This window comes from Mus musculus, chromosome 3 (genome assembly GCF_000001635.26).
Source record: "Mus musculus strain C57BL/6J chromosome 3, GRCm38.p6 C57BL/6J".
In the NCBI taxonomy this organism is placed as follows: Eukaryota; Metazoa; Chordata; class Mammalia; order Rodentia; family Muridae; genus Mus; species Mus musculus.
Genome location: NC_000069.6, coordinates 59,121,226 through 59,135,405, shown reverse-complemented (window position 1 = coordinate 59,135,405; position 14,180 = coordinate 59,121,226). Strand labels below are relative to the sequence as shown.

General features: G+C 43.1%; 2 protein-coding genes across 24 annotated transcripts in view; one reads left to right on the top strand and one right to left on the bottom strand.

The window, feature by feature from the left end:
• Nucleotides 1-14,180, bottom strand: part of Med12l (mediator complex subunit 12-like) — a 313,028-nt gene that overhangs the window by 183,041 nt on the left and 115,807 nt on the right. The window lies entirely within an intron of this gene.
• P2ry14 (purinergic receptor P2Y, G-protein coupled, 14) overlaps nucleotides 1-14,180 on the top strand; it is a 38,870-nt gene that overhangs the window by 18,087 nt on the left and 6,603 nt on the right. For 3 of the 8 annotated variants that reach the window (NM_001287124.1, NM_001008497.2, NM_133200.4), the window contains exon 1: nucleotides 4,644-4,912. The exons of 1 other annotated variant lie outside the window; for it this stretch is intronic. In NM_001287124.1, coding sequence (NP_001274053.1) covers nucleotides 4,910-4,912 — 3 coding nt within the window. In that variant the 5' untranslated portion in view covers nucleotides 4,644-4,909. Of the gene's footprint in view, nucleotides 1-2,943; nucleotides 3,017-4,077; nucleotides 4,564-4,643; nucleotides 4,913-14,180 lie in introns of those variants that run through there. 4 more of the 8 variants (NM_001287121.1, NM_001287123.1, NM_001287120.1 and 1 more) reach the window with 3 other exon arrangements.

The following is a 14,180-nucleotide window of genomic DNA, read 5'->3' as shown; positions in this document are numbered from 1 at the left end:
AGTATCTCTTATCTTTGGACTAGAAGTGCTTTTGAATTTTAGGTATTTCAGAATTTTTAACATTTATATGTATGTAATGAGAAACTCAGGAACCCAATCTCCAATCCAAAATTATGTTTCATACATGTTACCCATTTAACATGAAAGTAGTTTTACACAGTATATTCAGTGAAGCAGTGTCTGGATTGGGACTCATCACAGGAAGCTGTCATCCCATGAAGTCATTCGCTGTGTTTTGTCAAAAAGTGTTATTTATTTTGGAATACCTACAATTTCAAATATTCTCAAATACACTCAAAACTGTCCTATATTTACATACCTTAAATAAATTAAATGGGAAGTGGCAACCTGGAAGAGGGAGGGGACGCCTTCTCAATAGTCACCGGACAAGACTTAGCTGCTCACTGAAGACAACTGGGAAATGGCAATGCTTAGAAATCAAGTGCAGAGGCTCAGCCACAGACAAAAGGCAACCTGCCCCGGCCACCTGAACAGCCTGTGGGTACTGCGTCTCCTCCTAACCAGATTGGCCAAATGACTTCCTAAATCAGACTGAGAAGGTACCAGCAGAAGATCTTCCCTCCCTCTAAACCAATAGAGACCACCGTTACCATATGGGACACAAGAACCAAAGGGCAGATCTCTTAGAATATAAGGGTAGGCCACCCACCCTTTCTTCCCCCATTCTTAGTAGGAAGGTAAGAGAATACTAAAGCAAAGAGGCTGAGCTGCAGTTTAAGGATATATAAGACTTCAACAGGCGAGGAAAAGACCTTTTTTAGGTGAAGGTACAAGACCAGAAGCGGTAAGGATACGTGGTGTGTTTGGAAATGAGGTATAGCCTAACCCACATAAAATGCGAACTTCATGATATGGCTGCTCTACTCTATTGTGTGGGTGGGGGTGGAAAGAGAGTCTACCAGGATGGGAGTTAGTACAGTGATAGCTAAATATAATATACAGATTGGATCAAGTCAGACACAGCAATAAGAGTTGCACCCCAAGTTAGTATATAGAAATGTATTCTCTAGCAGTCAGGTCCAACCTCTCCCCTCCAGGCTGCATGTATCTCATGCCCAGTATATGTTGGTGCCAGGTCATATGGTAATGTTAAAAGAGGGACACCCCCATGTCTCCTTGTGTAAGCCAGCCAATTTTATTTGACACTGGATCTTCAATCCCAGATAATGGCATTATCTCACTGGACAGAGCTCATGTCCTGTCCCGGGTCGGTGAAATTCCTTAGATATAGAGCTTTGAGCTTTAATGAAGTTCAGACGAATAAATAAATTCTGCTCTCACACCCTACCAGTTCTCCTTTCAGTTTACAAAATATAAAACAATCATGAACAGGAATGTTCAACGCCCACCTTCCTCGGTGCACGTTCACATGTGGCTGGCTTCATCCTGCAATGAGTCTCTATGCTAATCCAGTCAAAGCAACCCAAGTTGGAGCCACACACTCCAAGCTCCTTGTCTTAATAAATATACATGTATCTTACTCAAGGATTTCTACCTGTCTGGGCACATTCTAGTAGTCAGTGGGTGTCACGTGAGCAAAGCTGCTGCCTCAATTCACAAAAGTATTATTTCCTTTTAAAATAGTTGTTTTATGCTGTAGGTAGTCACCAGACTTCAGAAATAAGTGATCATATCCAGTCTCACCGTGGCTTTCACAAATACATATTACACGAACAGGAAAGAGAAACAAACATGCAGGAGTGTCACTTACAAAACGCATATACTAAGTAATGTGGAAGAAAAAAAATGAATGCCTTAAACATTTATATTCTTCCAATTCCATGCAATAAAAATAAATGTGGTAACCACCAGAGATCAAAGCCTCACTAATAGACCATGCCTGCCCTCACAGCTCAGGAACTAGGTAGGAGAAAGCAACAAGCAGCAGCTGTGGTCCCGAGCTGTGGTAGCACCCAAGGGCCTGAAGTAGCAGTGCCCGGATGGTAGTGAGGAAATGTCCGCTGGTGGCTCGGGGGAGGCAGATAAGTGGCAGCTCCTTCTTGCTGTTGTGGTGAAGACAGAGTTGCTCTGTATGTTGAGATAAGAGGCAGGGAAACTTCTTCCATAGTGGGTCCAAGATGTGTCTAGAGGTGGTACTTCTACAGAGAGAGGAGATACTCAGAAAAAACTGAAGGCAAGCTTATTAAGAGTCCTGGCATTAGCTCAGTGTTGTTGAAAAGATAAACTTTGTCTCGATGCTTTTTTGTGTTTGCTCGAAGGCTGAGATTAAGCACTTAACTTTTAGGTGATACACTGGGAATGATACCAATCCCACGTATGAATTACTCATTTATAGAATTTCCCATTTAATATTTAAACCACCACTAAGGGGAAGTTACTGTGTGTAAAAGCACTTAAAACTGGATCTTCAGTATTTGTATACTCTCATGGCCTCAGGATGAAAGGGATAAATGACCATGGATCTTTGGAAGCACAAAACTCTCCATAGTGGGTGGGTTCATGGCCTGCACATGAGGCACAATTATCCAGCCTAAAAAGGCAATGTGATTCTGCTACATGCTTCAGCATGTTATGAACCAAAATCATAATATACTAAGTGAAATAAGCCAGCCACCCAAGGGCTAAGTGATGCCACACGTCTAAAGTACCTACTGAAGTCAAATCCACGTGGATAGGAAGCAGGGTGGCAGCTTCCAGAGACAAAGAGATGCTTTTGTAATGGTGTTAGAGTTTCAGTTTTGCAAGATGAACAGATTTCTGAGAATGATGGTGGTCATGGTTTCGTGACAATGAGGTAACACATATGTCACTGAACCATCCCTGAGAAGTGGTCAAGAGACTGAGTGTGGTGGTTTGAACCTGTAATCCCAGCACTGGAGAGGCTGGGGTAAGGTGAGGTGTTCAGACTCTGCTCTGAGAGACACTATTTAAAACCCAAAGGCCAGGTGTGGGGCACACACCTAACTCCATCCACAAGTACAAAGACACAAGGACTACAAGCTCTGAGGCTGCTGAGCTCCTACAGGAAGTCCAGGTGAGCCTGAAACTCACAACAGGGTTATTTCAGAAAAGAAAACAGGTCAAGACAGAACATTTGTGTGCACTTTCACAATTAAAAAACAAATGCTGCCTTTATATATCTTTTAAAAATAACGAGTAGGCTGAGCAATGGGTAGTGGGGCTGGATTTGTGCAGTTTCCATGAAGTCACACAGGAAAATAGATTACAAGGTAGAAGGGAAGTGAAGACAGCACACAGGAACTATTTTCTAATGCATCTGCAAAGGATGCTAGAAGAACAGTTTGATAGTTGCTTAGGAGATACGAGACAGTTTGAGGAACTTTTACTTTTGATTCGGTAAGACAGAGTTGGGCGGGAGGGGAAAATGGTGAGACCAAAAAAAAAAGAGAGAGAAATCTAAGAAAGACCAGAGAAAATGCTCCAGGTCCAGTGCTGGGTGGAAGCATTCAAAGTTGGCTTAAGCACATGGAGGAACCTCGGCATAATGGTACAGAGAGATGGTGTGGTATTGTGTTAATCCAGAGTACAACTGGAGAGCAAAAAAAAAAAAAAAAAAAAAAATCCATGGGAACAATTTGTTAAATACTCAGAAACAGGTCAGTTAGCAAACCAACATGGAAATAGTGCTATCCAAAATCAGACCGGAGTTGTGCTGATAAACTGGAGAAAGGTCGGAAGTCCCTACGCACCACTAAAGGATGGTGCAGACTGGGCACAATTAGCATCCCACAAGGACAGGGCATGTGTGTCCCAAAGAGGGGGCTGGCATCTTTTGAACCACTCTCTGCTCATCTGTTGCTGCATTGCCAGTACAGGGCAAGGCTCCTGTGGACACCCACACAGGTGTGCTTTACTCTCAGATAAATGTTCAGTTTTCCAGAAAAAATAAAGCAAAGGGGAGTGGGGGAACCTTAGCTAGTTAAAACCATGTGAATCAAAACTTTAAAATGAATCCAAACAGAGAACACTGTAGCTATTATTACTACAGCTTCACACAAAAGGTCATGGCTAGACATGGGAACAATCCATCCTCCTGCCGGCTGGGTTCCTCTCCCTCTTCACACACCCCTTCATGCTGTTTACCCTTGATCAGGCCTTGACAATCTGTAACCCTTAGCAAATCTACATCAGCTCCAACTTATATAAGCACAAACTAGAGCCGGCCTCCAAAAGCTGGTGGAAATCTGTACTGCTGGATGCTCAGGAATTTGGCGAGCCATCAACATTTCAGAGGGTACTTTAAATGTTTTGGTTTGAGCCCTAATGCAGCACTTCCCGCTTGTCAACATGAACAGCCCAAGCTAAAAAGCAAAGTACATTTCCCTCAGTACCAGTCAGATGTTATACTAAGTCGCTGAACCAATCTTACCTACAGGGACTGTGGAGGCCAGAAGAATTGGTAAGTAGGAAAATTCCATCCAGTTCAGGGTAGAGTCAAAGACTACAGGTAATCCCAAAGTAAGATGGCTTTCTGCACTTTGAGTCTCCGAAATTGTTCCTATGTGATGAATGGAACACTGGATTTATAGGTGAGACTGGACTTTCCCTACGTTCAGCAAGGTAATGAAGCATGATTTTCTTCTGTGGGCTCACGGACTAGGAATTGGGAGTTCCTCTTTTAAGCAAGCTCTCAGGCTGATGCAGAATAGCAGTGTGCAGTAGCAGAGATGGGGTTAAAAGGAGTTATCTGATCCTGTGAAGGGGACAAGTGCAGCTGGGTTATGACGCAACCCTCGGAGCAAAGGCAGCTCAATAACTAAAATGCTTAGGAAAGAAAACAAATACAGAGCATGAAGGCCGCCACCCCAGCAGAGCTGAAGCCAGACGTGAAGGAGTTCATGTAAGGGAGTCCCTGCTGTCCTCCAGACACACTGATGCCTGGGCTACGGATGGGGACGGGGACGCAATGGTAAGTCACACTCTAATTTCAAAAGAGAGAAAGAGGAATCAGAGTGGCCTCCTGGTGCTTGTGTCTTAGGGTTTATATTTTCATTTCCTTGATCCTTAAGTTCTGATTTCTTCCTCTAAGGCTTAAAAAAAAATACGTAAAGAGTGGTTTTAGTTTCAATTCACGAGTGGCGAGGATGAAGAAGATACTTACAAAGTTCCATCTATAGTCTACTTTTCTGTAAATTGTAAAGTAACTTAAATGAAGCCTGACTAACATTTTTGTAACCTAAAATATACTTATGGTAAGCTCTAGTTTATTTATTCAACCACCTAAAGATTGATAGGTTAAAAAAAAAAACCTCATTTGATGGAAAATTTGTAAACTTGCAACTGTAGGGAGAGGTTTTGAGACTCAACCACAGCGTGCCCTCATGCTGAAGGAAGTTTAAAAGAAGTAAATTCAGTATTTACTATATCCTGACAACTTTAAAATATTAGCTAATCACAAGAAATTGTTATGGGTTGGGGTATAAAATACCTATGACCACTCTTCCTAAAAATAAAGAAGACCCTTCTCTGCCTTTAGCTCATGTCATGTGCACAAGAGCCAAGAGACACTGTGACAGCATGTCATGATTTTATATGACAGGGAGGATTTCTAGTTAACAGGTCCATGCACTGAGCTCATAGGTTACTGTCCTCCACCTTTAAGACTTGGAACACATGCTGTCAGATCGTCAGGTCACTGGGTGTTCCGAATAGGCAGGGGACACTGGAAAAAAAAATCTCTGTATGTCTCTGTCTTACCAATCTGAAACTGAGTTTAGCAAGTTTCAGAGTCAAGGTGACTTGTCTAATTAAAGGGCAAGACTAGTACTCAGAGAAACCATCCGGCTCCCAATCTATTTCCTTGTCTCTAGCATACAATGACTATGACTAATAAAAAATGTAATTTATGCATGAATAGGAGAGAAATGCAAGACTGTGCAGAACTGGCTAGCCCTTTAGCTGGATGTTTACATAATAAGGGCAGTAATCGAGTTATAGAAAATAGTTAATATTATTGGAGTCCCAAAAAGGGGGGGGGGGGCGAAGCAAGCTTGCAGATAGACAGCTAAATCTTGATATGCTGAGATCCTGAATAACATTATTTGTTTGGGTTTTTAACTTTTTAACCCGCTTCACCTCTGTCCTAGTACCTATTTAAGCAAATAGATATCAACAATTAAAAAAAAAAAAAACCCCTAAGGCTTATATATCTTGCCCATAGCAGCTGTTCAATAAAAATTTACTTCTTTTCCCATCCTCTGCACTAGTAACTCAGTAAATGAGAGGCAGTACTGCCAGAGCGAAATCAGCACAAAATTACTCAACCTGTAATCCAAAACTGAGAAAGTTACAGTCATATGTGAGACTCAGGAGAAAGGACACCTTATGTAGCAACTTACAAATCATGTTAACTCCTCCAGAAAACTGAATATTGTATCAAAGAACAGGGAGCCCATAACTACCTACTAGATCCACCAAGTGCAGCCCGCCCTGCGTGGCCTGCACTCTCCAGAATCCAGCTATTCCTTCCCTGCCTGAGTTCTACAGTTAGGCCTGTATTCACAAAGATAGACACAAGAGTTAAGTGTGTTGATTCACATGCTCACCAAGCGTGTGTGTGCATGCATGCGTGAGTGTGTGTGTGCGTGTGTATGTGTGTGTGTGTGTGCGTGTGTATGTGTGTGTGTGTACGCGCTTGTGCGTGCGCGTGCGCGTGCGCGTGTGTGTGTGTGTGTGTGTGTGTGTGTGTGCGCGCGCGTGTGCGTGTGTGTGTGTGTGTGTGTGTGTGTGTGCGCGTGTGTACTGAGGCACTTTCCATGTTGCTGAATTACTTCATCAGTCCTTTGGTATTTGCTCAATATACACAGATTGGAAGCTAAAGTATTAAAACCAACAAACTAAACAGAACTTTAAATGCTTTTATTAGAAAGCACAGTTAAACACACTGTAGCCAGACTGCTCAAACGTTTCTTCTTTAGGGTCACTTTTCCCTCCTCCAGATCATGGGAGACTCTTAAGGAGCTGTTCACATGCCCATCCACACTACTGTGCTGTAGACTAAAGATGTAAGAAGTTCTAAAATGTTCATTTTAAGGCAATTTAAAAGAGCTTAAAATATTAACCTAAAAAGCATGAGTTCACAAAGAGCTTATATAGGTAAGTCGCACTGTGCTGTAGTTTCGACCATCTGTTTAATACCTGGTCCACAAAAGCAGGCAGTTCTCAGAGCCCTGGACCACTATATGCTACTACAGAATGCTGTCTTGGCAAAAGAATCTAAAAGATCTAATCTCATGCAAATTATCAGATAAATTGGAGCATGCCGTGGCATATCACACTGTGGGAAGATTAGACACCTCTCCTACAAAGGCTAGACAATCTTGTGCCTGCAAGGGAGTTGGGAAGAGAAGAGGAAGGGTTAGGTGGTGGGCATGGAGGGAGAGAGTACTAGGAGAGACAACTGGAATTGGGACATCTCTAGGACAAGTTAGAAACCCAGTGCCATGGAAACTCATGAGAATCTATGAGGGTGACCCTAGCTAAGACTCTTAGTGATACGGAGCCTGAACCAGCCATCTCTGTAGCCAGACAAGACTTCCAGTGGTGGCACTGGGACACCAACGCAGGCACAATCCCCTCGACCTATAATTTGTTCTGCCTGCAAAATGGGCAAGGGTAAAGGTGGCACAGAATTTGTGCGAGTTGCCAACCAATGACTGGTCCAGCTTGAAACCCATGCCTATCCCTGACACTGCCTGAGAGCCAGGACCCAGAGATAAAACCTATGATAAAAACTGATCCCCAGTGACATTTTGCTATACTCATAGACTGGTGTCCAGTACATTGTCATGAGAGAGGCTTCAGCCAGCAAATGATGGAAATAGATACAGAGACCCACAGCCAAACATTAGGTGGAGCTTGGGGACTTCTTCAGAAGATGGGAGGGCAGGATTGTAGGAGCCAGCTGGGTCAAGGACACAAGAAAGTCCACAGCATCAACTAACCTGGGCTCACACGAGCTCACAGAGACTGAACTGACAACCAAGAGTGGTTTCTTAAAGGACAGCAATGTGCTGCTAAAGTTCCACATACAACTTACATTCTGCTACACTGAATTCCTCCTGTCTTGATGTTTAAATAGGTCTTTCACTCATATTTAATAGGCTAAATTTTTGGAGAATATGCATTCACATAAAACATTCTAGGCCTAAATGTTCATCTTAGCATGTTAAAAGCAGGGTTCACATTGTCACTGGTGCCCTGTCTCAGTATGGGGAAGTTGTGGCTCGTGACATTAAATCCTAATTTCTATAATTCTGTTCTCTGGAAGAAACTGAATAAAGGAACTGTGGTTAAGAGCACACAACCCAGATGAATAAATTATAGCCATAGTTACACCAGGAATAATGTGCAGGAATATATATGAGAGTCTCTACATCAACAATCAGAAGAAATTCAAAGTGCTATTAAATTTGTAACTTAGCGAGCATTTAGATTTTCAGCATAGTCACACCTCACCAATAACATTTACGTAAACATTCAAAAAAAACAATAACAACCTTCAAACACACTGAAATCTGAAACACTTCTGGTCCTAAGCATTTGGGGCAAGAGAGATTCAAACTGTACACATAAAATAAGATTTTAGCTGTTTACACATACGTATGTGTCAGAATGATAATACAAAAAACATCAAAGCTTACAGCATGCACACTCTCTCAATCACAGCACTGGCTGTTTGTGTTGCTATGACTGAAGGAAAATATAATTAATAAGAAAGTAAATTTTTGGGGTGGGTGGGTAAGGGGGACTTTTGGTATAGCATTGGAAATGTAAATGAGCTAAATACCTAATAAAAAATGGAAAAAAAAAAAAAAAAAAGAAAGTAAATTTTTAAAAAGTCACCCATGCTTGACCTCTGAACATATAATAAATCATGAGCCACGATTATTACAGCCTTGTGGCCAAAGATGTCTACATAATTTGTCTTACTTACAACTTGACAATTTACAAAAGAACACATTTGAAAACTCTGCAGGTTCTGACCACATTCGTCATTTGACAGTTAAGTGCTTAACTTGCCTAGAGCTATGTAAACAAATTCATGCAAAAGTCAGTGACCTCTGAGCTTCTGCTGCTCGTCAACACACAACTCTGAGCCTTCCTAAAGCAGAGGGCAGCAGTAAACCCTGTACTCATGCATACAAGTGGAGAGAGGTTGGAAATATTATTTAATTTTACGGATGTATTTATTTTATGTTATACGTACAAATGTTTTGCTTGCATGCATGTATGTGCACCTTCTGTGTACTGGTGCCCTCTGACATCAGAAGAAAGAGGTGGATACCCTGGAACTGGAATTTATTGATGGTTGTGAGCTACCATGTGGATGCTGGGACTAGAGTCTGGGTGTTGGCAAGAGCTATAAACCACTGAGCTATCTCTTCAGCCTGTTACTTCAGATAATTAAGAGACACTAAAAGAGAAGTGCTGGAGGGTACAAGTAGGAATGTGCCTGCTGCAGCCTTCACAGAGAAACAGCTTCTGAGAACGTGTCGTTTGGCCTGAGATCAGCATTCTGCAGCTACAGTAAGACCAGGGACAATCCCAGGCAGACATCAGGGTTCCAATTACCTTTGCCCCAGAGAATTTTTGCTCTTTTTAGATTTCCTCTTGTTAGACTGACAGTATGGGTGTCCAGCCTGACAGTTACTTCTGCTACTCCTTTGTAGTGTCTGACAAAGTCAGATGGTCATTCTTGCGAGGCCCCACCCGTGGCCTCTGTCAATTCGCAGAGACCCAGAACCTTCAGGACTGTGAGACAGACTGAAACCATGCATCTGCTCCATGCAGCCTGGCACAAAATGACAGAGCCTTGAGAAGGGAGCCAGAAGATTAAACTTCTGCATTTCATTTTGAATTTTTGTTTATAGGACCGAAGCCTTTTGCATTTTTATTCTGAATTTCACAGGACCAAAAACATCTAAGTTGCTAATAAACTCCACAAAAACAAAACAAAACAAAACAACAACAACCCTACTGGTTTACCCAAGTCATGAGTATCTACTCCCTTGCTTTTTAACCCTCTCCCACCCCATACAGCACCAAGCCACAGGTCGACTGTGTCAGTGGCACTTCAGACTGCCTCACTTGGGCCAGTGCAGCCTGACCATACTCACACATGGCAGGGGAGGGGCTTCTCCGACCATCAGGAGAACAGTGAGGATTGCTCAGGTTGATGAGTCACATGAGTGACAGGCTATGCTCTCCCAGTGTTCCTCCTACTAGGCTTCTCTATGCACCGGCCACCAAGTGAGCATATACAGGTTAGATGCAGCAGGGACCCTCTAGGGGAGAAGACCAGAGCTACGTGACACACAACGGGGGCTCTTGAATGCCAGCTAAGGGGATGTGCTTAACACACTAAGTTTCTCTTATCTGTCTGCCTCCTGCGGAAAACCGAGATGTTCTCGATCATTCTGCACTCGTCCTGCGGCTAGGAGTCATTTGCAGGGTTACCATACAGAGCAAACTAGGAGGATTATTTTAGCTGAGCACAAGAACTAATTCAGGCTTTAAACATCAACAACCTTATTCCACAATCTGCTCTAGGACACAACAGTATGCAGTTTGAATCATCTATTCACGCTTTCCAGATTTTTTTTTCCAACAAGATAAGGGTTGCATCCATCTTCCAAAACTTCCAAAGGACTTAAAGGTTCACAGCTGCAATTCATCTAATCTCTAATTTCTACAGAAAACAAAAACATTTTTCCATGCACTCCCTTGTCAATTATCCAAACTAGTTCTGTGCTTTTGCTATCATTAACAGTACTTCAATAACCCACTGGCTTATACTGCCTGATACACATCAGCAACATGTTGTAGTCTCCCCTGGAAGATAAAATATTCCACCACAGGATGGGTAAATGCAAACTCTTGTCAAATAGTTCCAATTCACTTCCCAAGGTGATTAACTTGAGAAATATAGTCCTCAACCTTAAAACCTTACCTTTGAAAATCCTCAGCAGTTTTCACAAATGTAACCATGTACATACGAGTTGGAATCACTTACTTTAAAAAGGGAGACGATGAAAAACACATGACTCGGGGCAAGGCTCCCCTCTGAGTGGATGGTGGAAGAGCGGTGGGGAGCAGGGATGGGCTGCAGGGGGCTGGCGGGGCTCAGGTGCTGGGTGCTCCAGGGCTCTCTCTGTCATGCTCTAGTTTATATAAGTTAACTGAATATTCCACTGAACAGAAAAGCCATTTTGAAAGCAAACAGCACTGAGTGTGCATAAAATAAAGTGTTTCTCAAAGAAGAGCGGCTACGGCTAGAGAATGAGCGAGTATGAGAAACGGGCTAAGACATAGCAGTAACTAGAAGCATCAAGGCTAGACTAGCTCCACTGCAGTGGACAACTGTGTGAGACCAGTGCCCCTGACCTCCCAAGACAGAATAACCCAGACTTACAGAGTAAACTGAAGCGGAGGCAGGGGTTTGTGGGGGAGGGGCAGCAAATGCCACTGCAGACCAGGATCACCACAACTCTGAGCTCCTATTGCCGTATTCTCAACACCAAGTGTGCTGCCGGATAATTGGTATCGATTGAATTATCTTTAAAAAGAATTTTTGCTTTATAAATGGTAGGGTTAAAAATATTGCAAACAATGCAGTCACAGCATTTCAGGTAGTGAGGAGTATAAGAGAAGAGCTGTGAGCCAAGGTGTATCCGCAGTGCATTCTGCAACCTCTGCTGACCCCAGAGGCTGAGGTCTTGTACCTCCTGGAGCAACTCTGCTCTTAGTGCACAGATCACAGCAGAAAGTAGTCTCAGAACTGAGGGGATCAGTGAATTCCCACAGGAAGCTTTGGGAGATGCTGTTGGCTGTAGTCTGCCTAAAGGTGGGTAGCCTTGGATCACTGCAAAGTGTGACACTGCCAGTGAGCTCTGTCCTCTTTCTGGAGAAACATACCTCAGGTTCTCAGGTGCGAGTCACCTGAAGACAACGCAGAGGTCAATCAGTCTTGTCACGAAGCTGGTTGCCCAATTAAGATGACCCTTCAGAACTGAATCAACTAGCCAGGGAAAGAGTGTATGAGAAACACGTAAAACCTCATCGAGAGACAGACAGACAGACAGACAGACAAAGGAACGCAGGGTGACTTCATCCCACATGTGGACTGAAGTTAGTGACACATAAGAGACTTGAAATAACTTTTAGCAATGCAGATAGAAAAGACAGTGCTCTTAACACGGCTGCTGGAGGAAGACTCCCTCAACTGCATAACGACCGCAGGTGCACACCATATTCATCTGTTTTTCTCCTATAATACCTTGGGATAAATAGTTAAACGAGGCACTAAGTCCTCATCAGAATTTGTGAAATTATCTATGATAAAAAGTGGCTATGAGAATTCTCTATTTGGGGCTGGAGAGGTGGCTTGTTGGGTACGGATACTGGCTGTTCTTCCAGAAAGGGCCGAGGCTCCACTGCCCTTACCTACATGACAGCTTTCCAATTCCAGTTGCTAGGATCCTGACAGCATCTCCTGGCCTCCACAGGCACCAGACACACACGTGATATTCAGATGTGTGCAGGTAAAACACCCATACACATAAATGTTTAATTTTTTTAAGTGAGAATTCTGTTTTCAGACTGGGAACCTACTGGCTAATGGTACTTGGTACCAAGCCTGAAATCTGAGTTCTGTCTCCAGGAGGCAACAAAAGGACAGCGACTTCAACAAGTTGTCCTCTGACCTCCTCGGGAACATAAAGATACAAGAGTCAGCATACCACCCCCACACACACATACACACACATACATACACATACATGATTTTTGGATCTATAGGTTTTTCTCCTCAGAGTTATGAAGTATCTTGAGGGAAAGATTGAAAGATTCGTATCTTGAGAGAAATTAGCATCTAGGCAAAGTGGGATCCTGAAAACATGAAAGAAAAACATTACAGGAAAAATTAGAAGGCAATAAGTAAAGGCAGCCCTTATTACAAATATACCCAATACATACATTCATACATACATACACACACACACACACATACATATACAGGTCTATACATGTATACATACACACATGCAGAAGAAAAAGGGTCCAAGAAAATCATAAGCATGAAACACATTTCAGCCATAGCTACCAACAGAAAGGAGGGCTCATTATTATCTCTATTTTCACACACACATTATCAGGCAGCAGTGAAACAGCAACTGATAGCTGCCATGGAGCATAGCAAGCTAAAGACTGTTTCCTACGATACTTAAGTGCTCCTATGAAAATCTACTGGAAAGATGGATTATATGATAATAACGCTAAATGGGATGCCGGGAAAAGATCTGGAGTCCAGTAGTGAATCCCAGTCTGCAGGTCAGGGACTAGGAAAAGGTCAGTCTTAGATTATCTGAGTGCACCCTGAGCACCACCTTTGCACACCTCCACACTTCAGTTCTACAAATTCTGAGAGGGGTGTGGTTGTTCTCTAATCACATGACATCCTCAGTCAAGCATTCGTCTAAGTACTGCTGAATTCGCAAGCTAGAGTCATAACACAATCCATTTAAAAAAATCAGATCACTGATCCCCACCCTACCCCACAACAGGGGTCGATTTACAGTCCTTCCCTTTGGCGATCTAATCCTGACTCTTAAACAAGCATGCAGTCAGTGCCTGCTATGTAGCTGAAGTAAAGCTATTGCTTTGTCAGAAAGAGAAATCTGCTTTCTGTGCGTACAACCAAAAGATATCCACCAACGGCCTGAGGTCCACAAAGGAAGGTCTCAGCGCAACTCCATGAGAAAGCAAACACTAGCTCCTCGGTGCCAAAGGGGGTCAGAGATTCATTTCCTTGAATAGCTCTAGAGAATAGGGCTCTGATTCCAAAACAACACTTCTGGGAGAGGAGGGAAAACAAAACAAAGCAGAGACCCAGGATGCTTAGCCCACAAGTTCCAGAGAGAGTAAGCAGATGTGAAAACTCTGAAGGCAGGACAACTTCCAGTAACAAGAATGGGCTAGCCACCACCTCCCGGCACACACACACCCACACAGGGGGAGGGGGGATGCTGGGCTACCACCCAGGTAAGCTCAGACCACTGTATACATGGTCTCCTGCTGTTCCTGTGCCTCAGCGCTTAAGAATGTGAGCCTAAGTAAATATGCAGAAGCAAAGGGAAGCTGAGAGAGGCTGAGAGACAGAGCGAGCATTCCAGATGCTC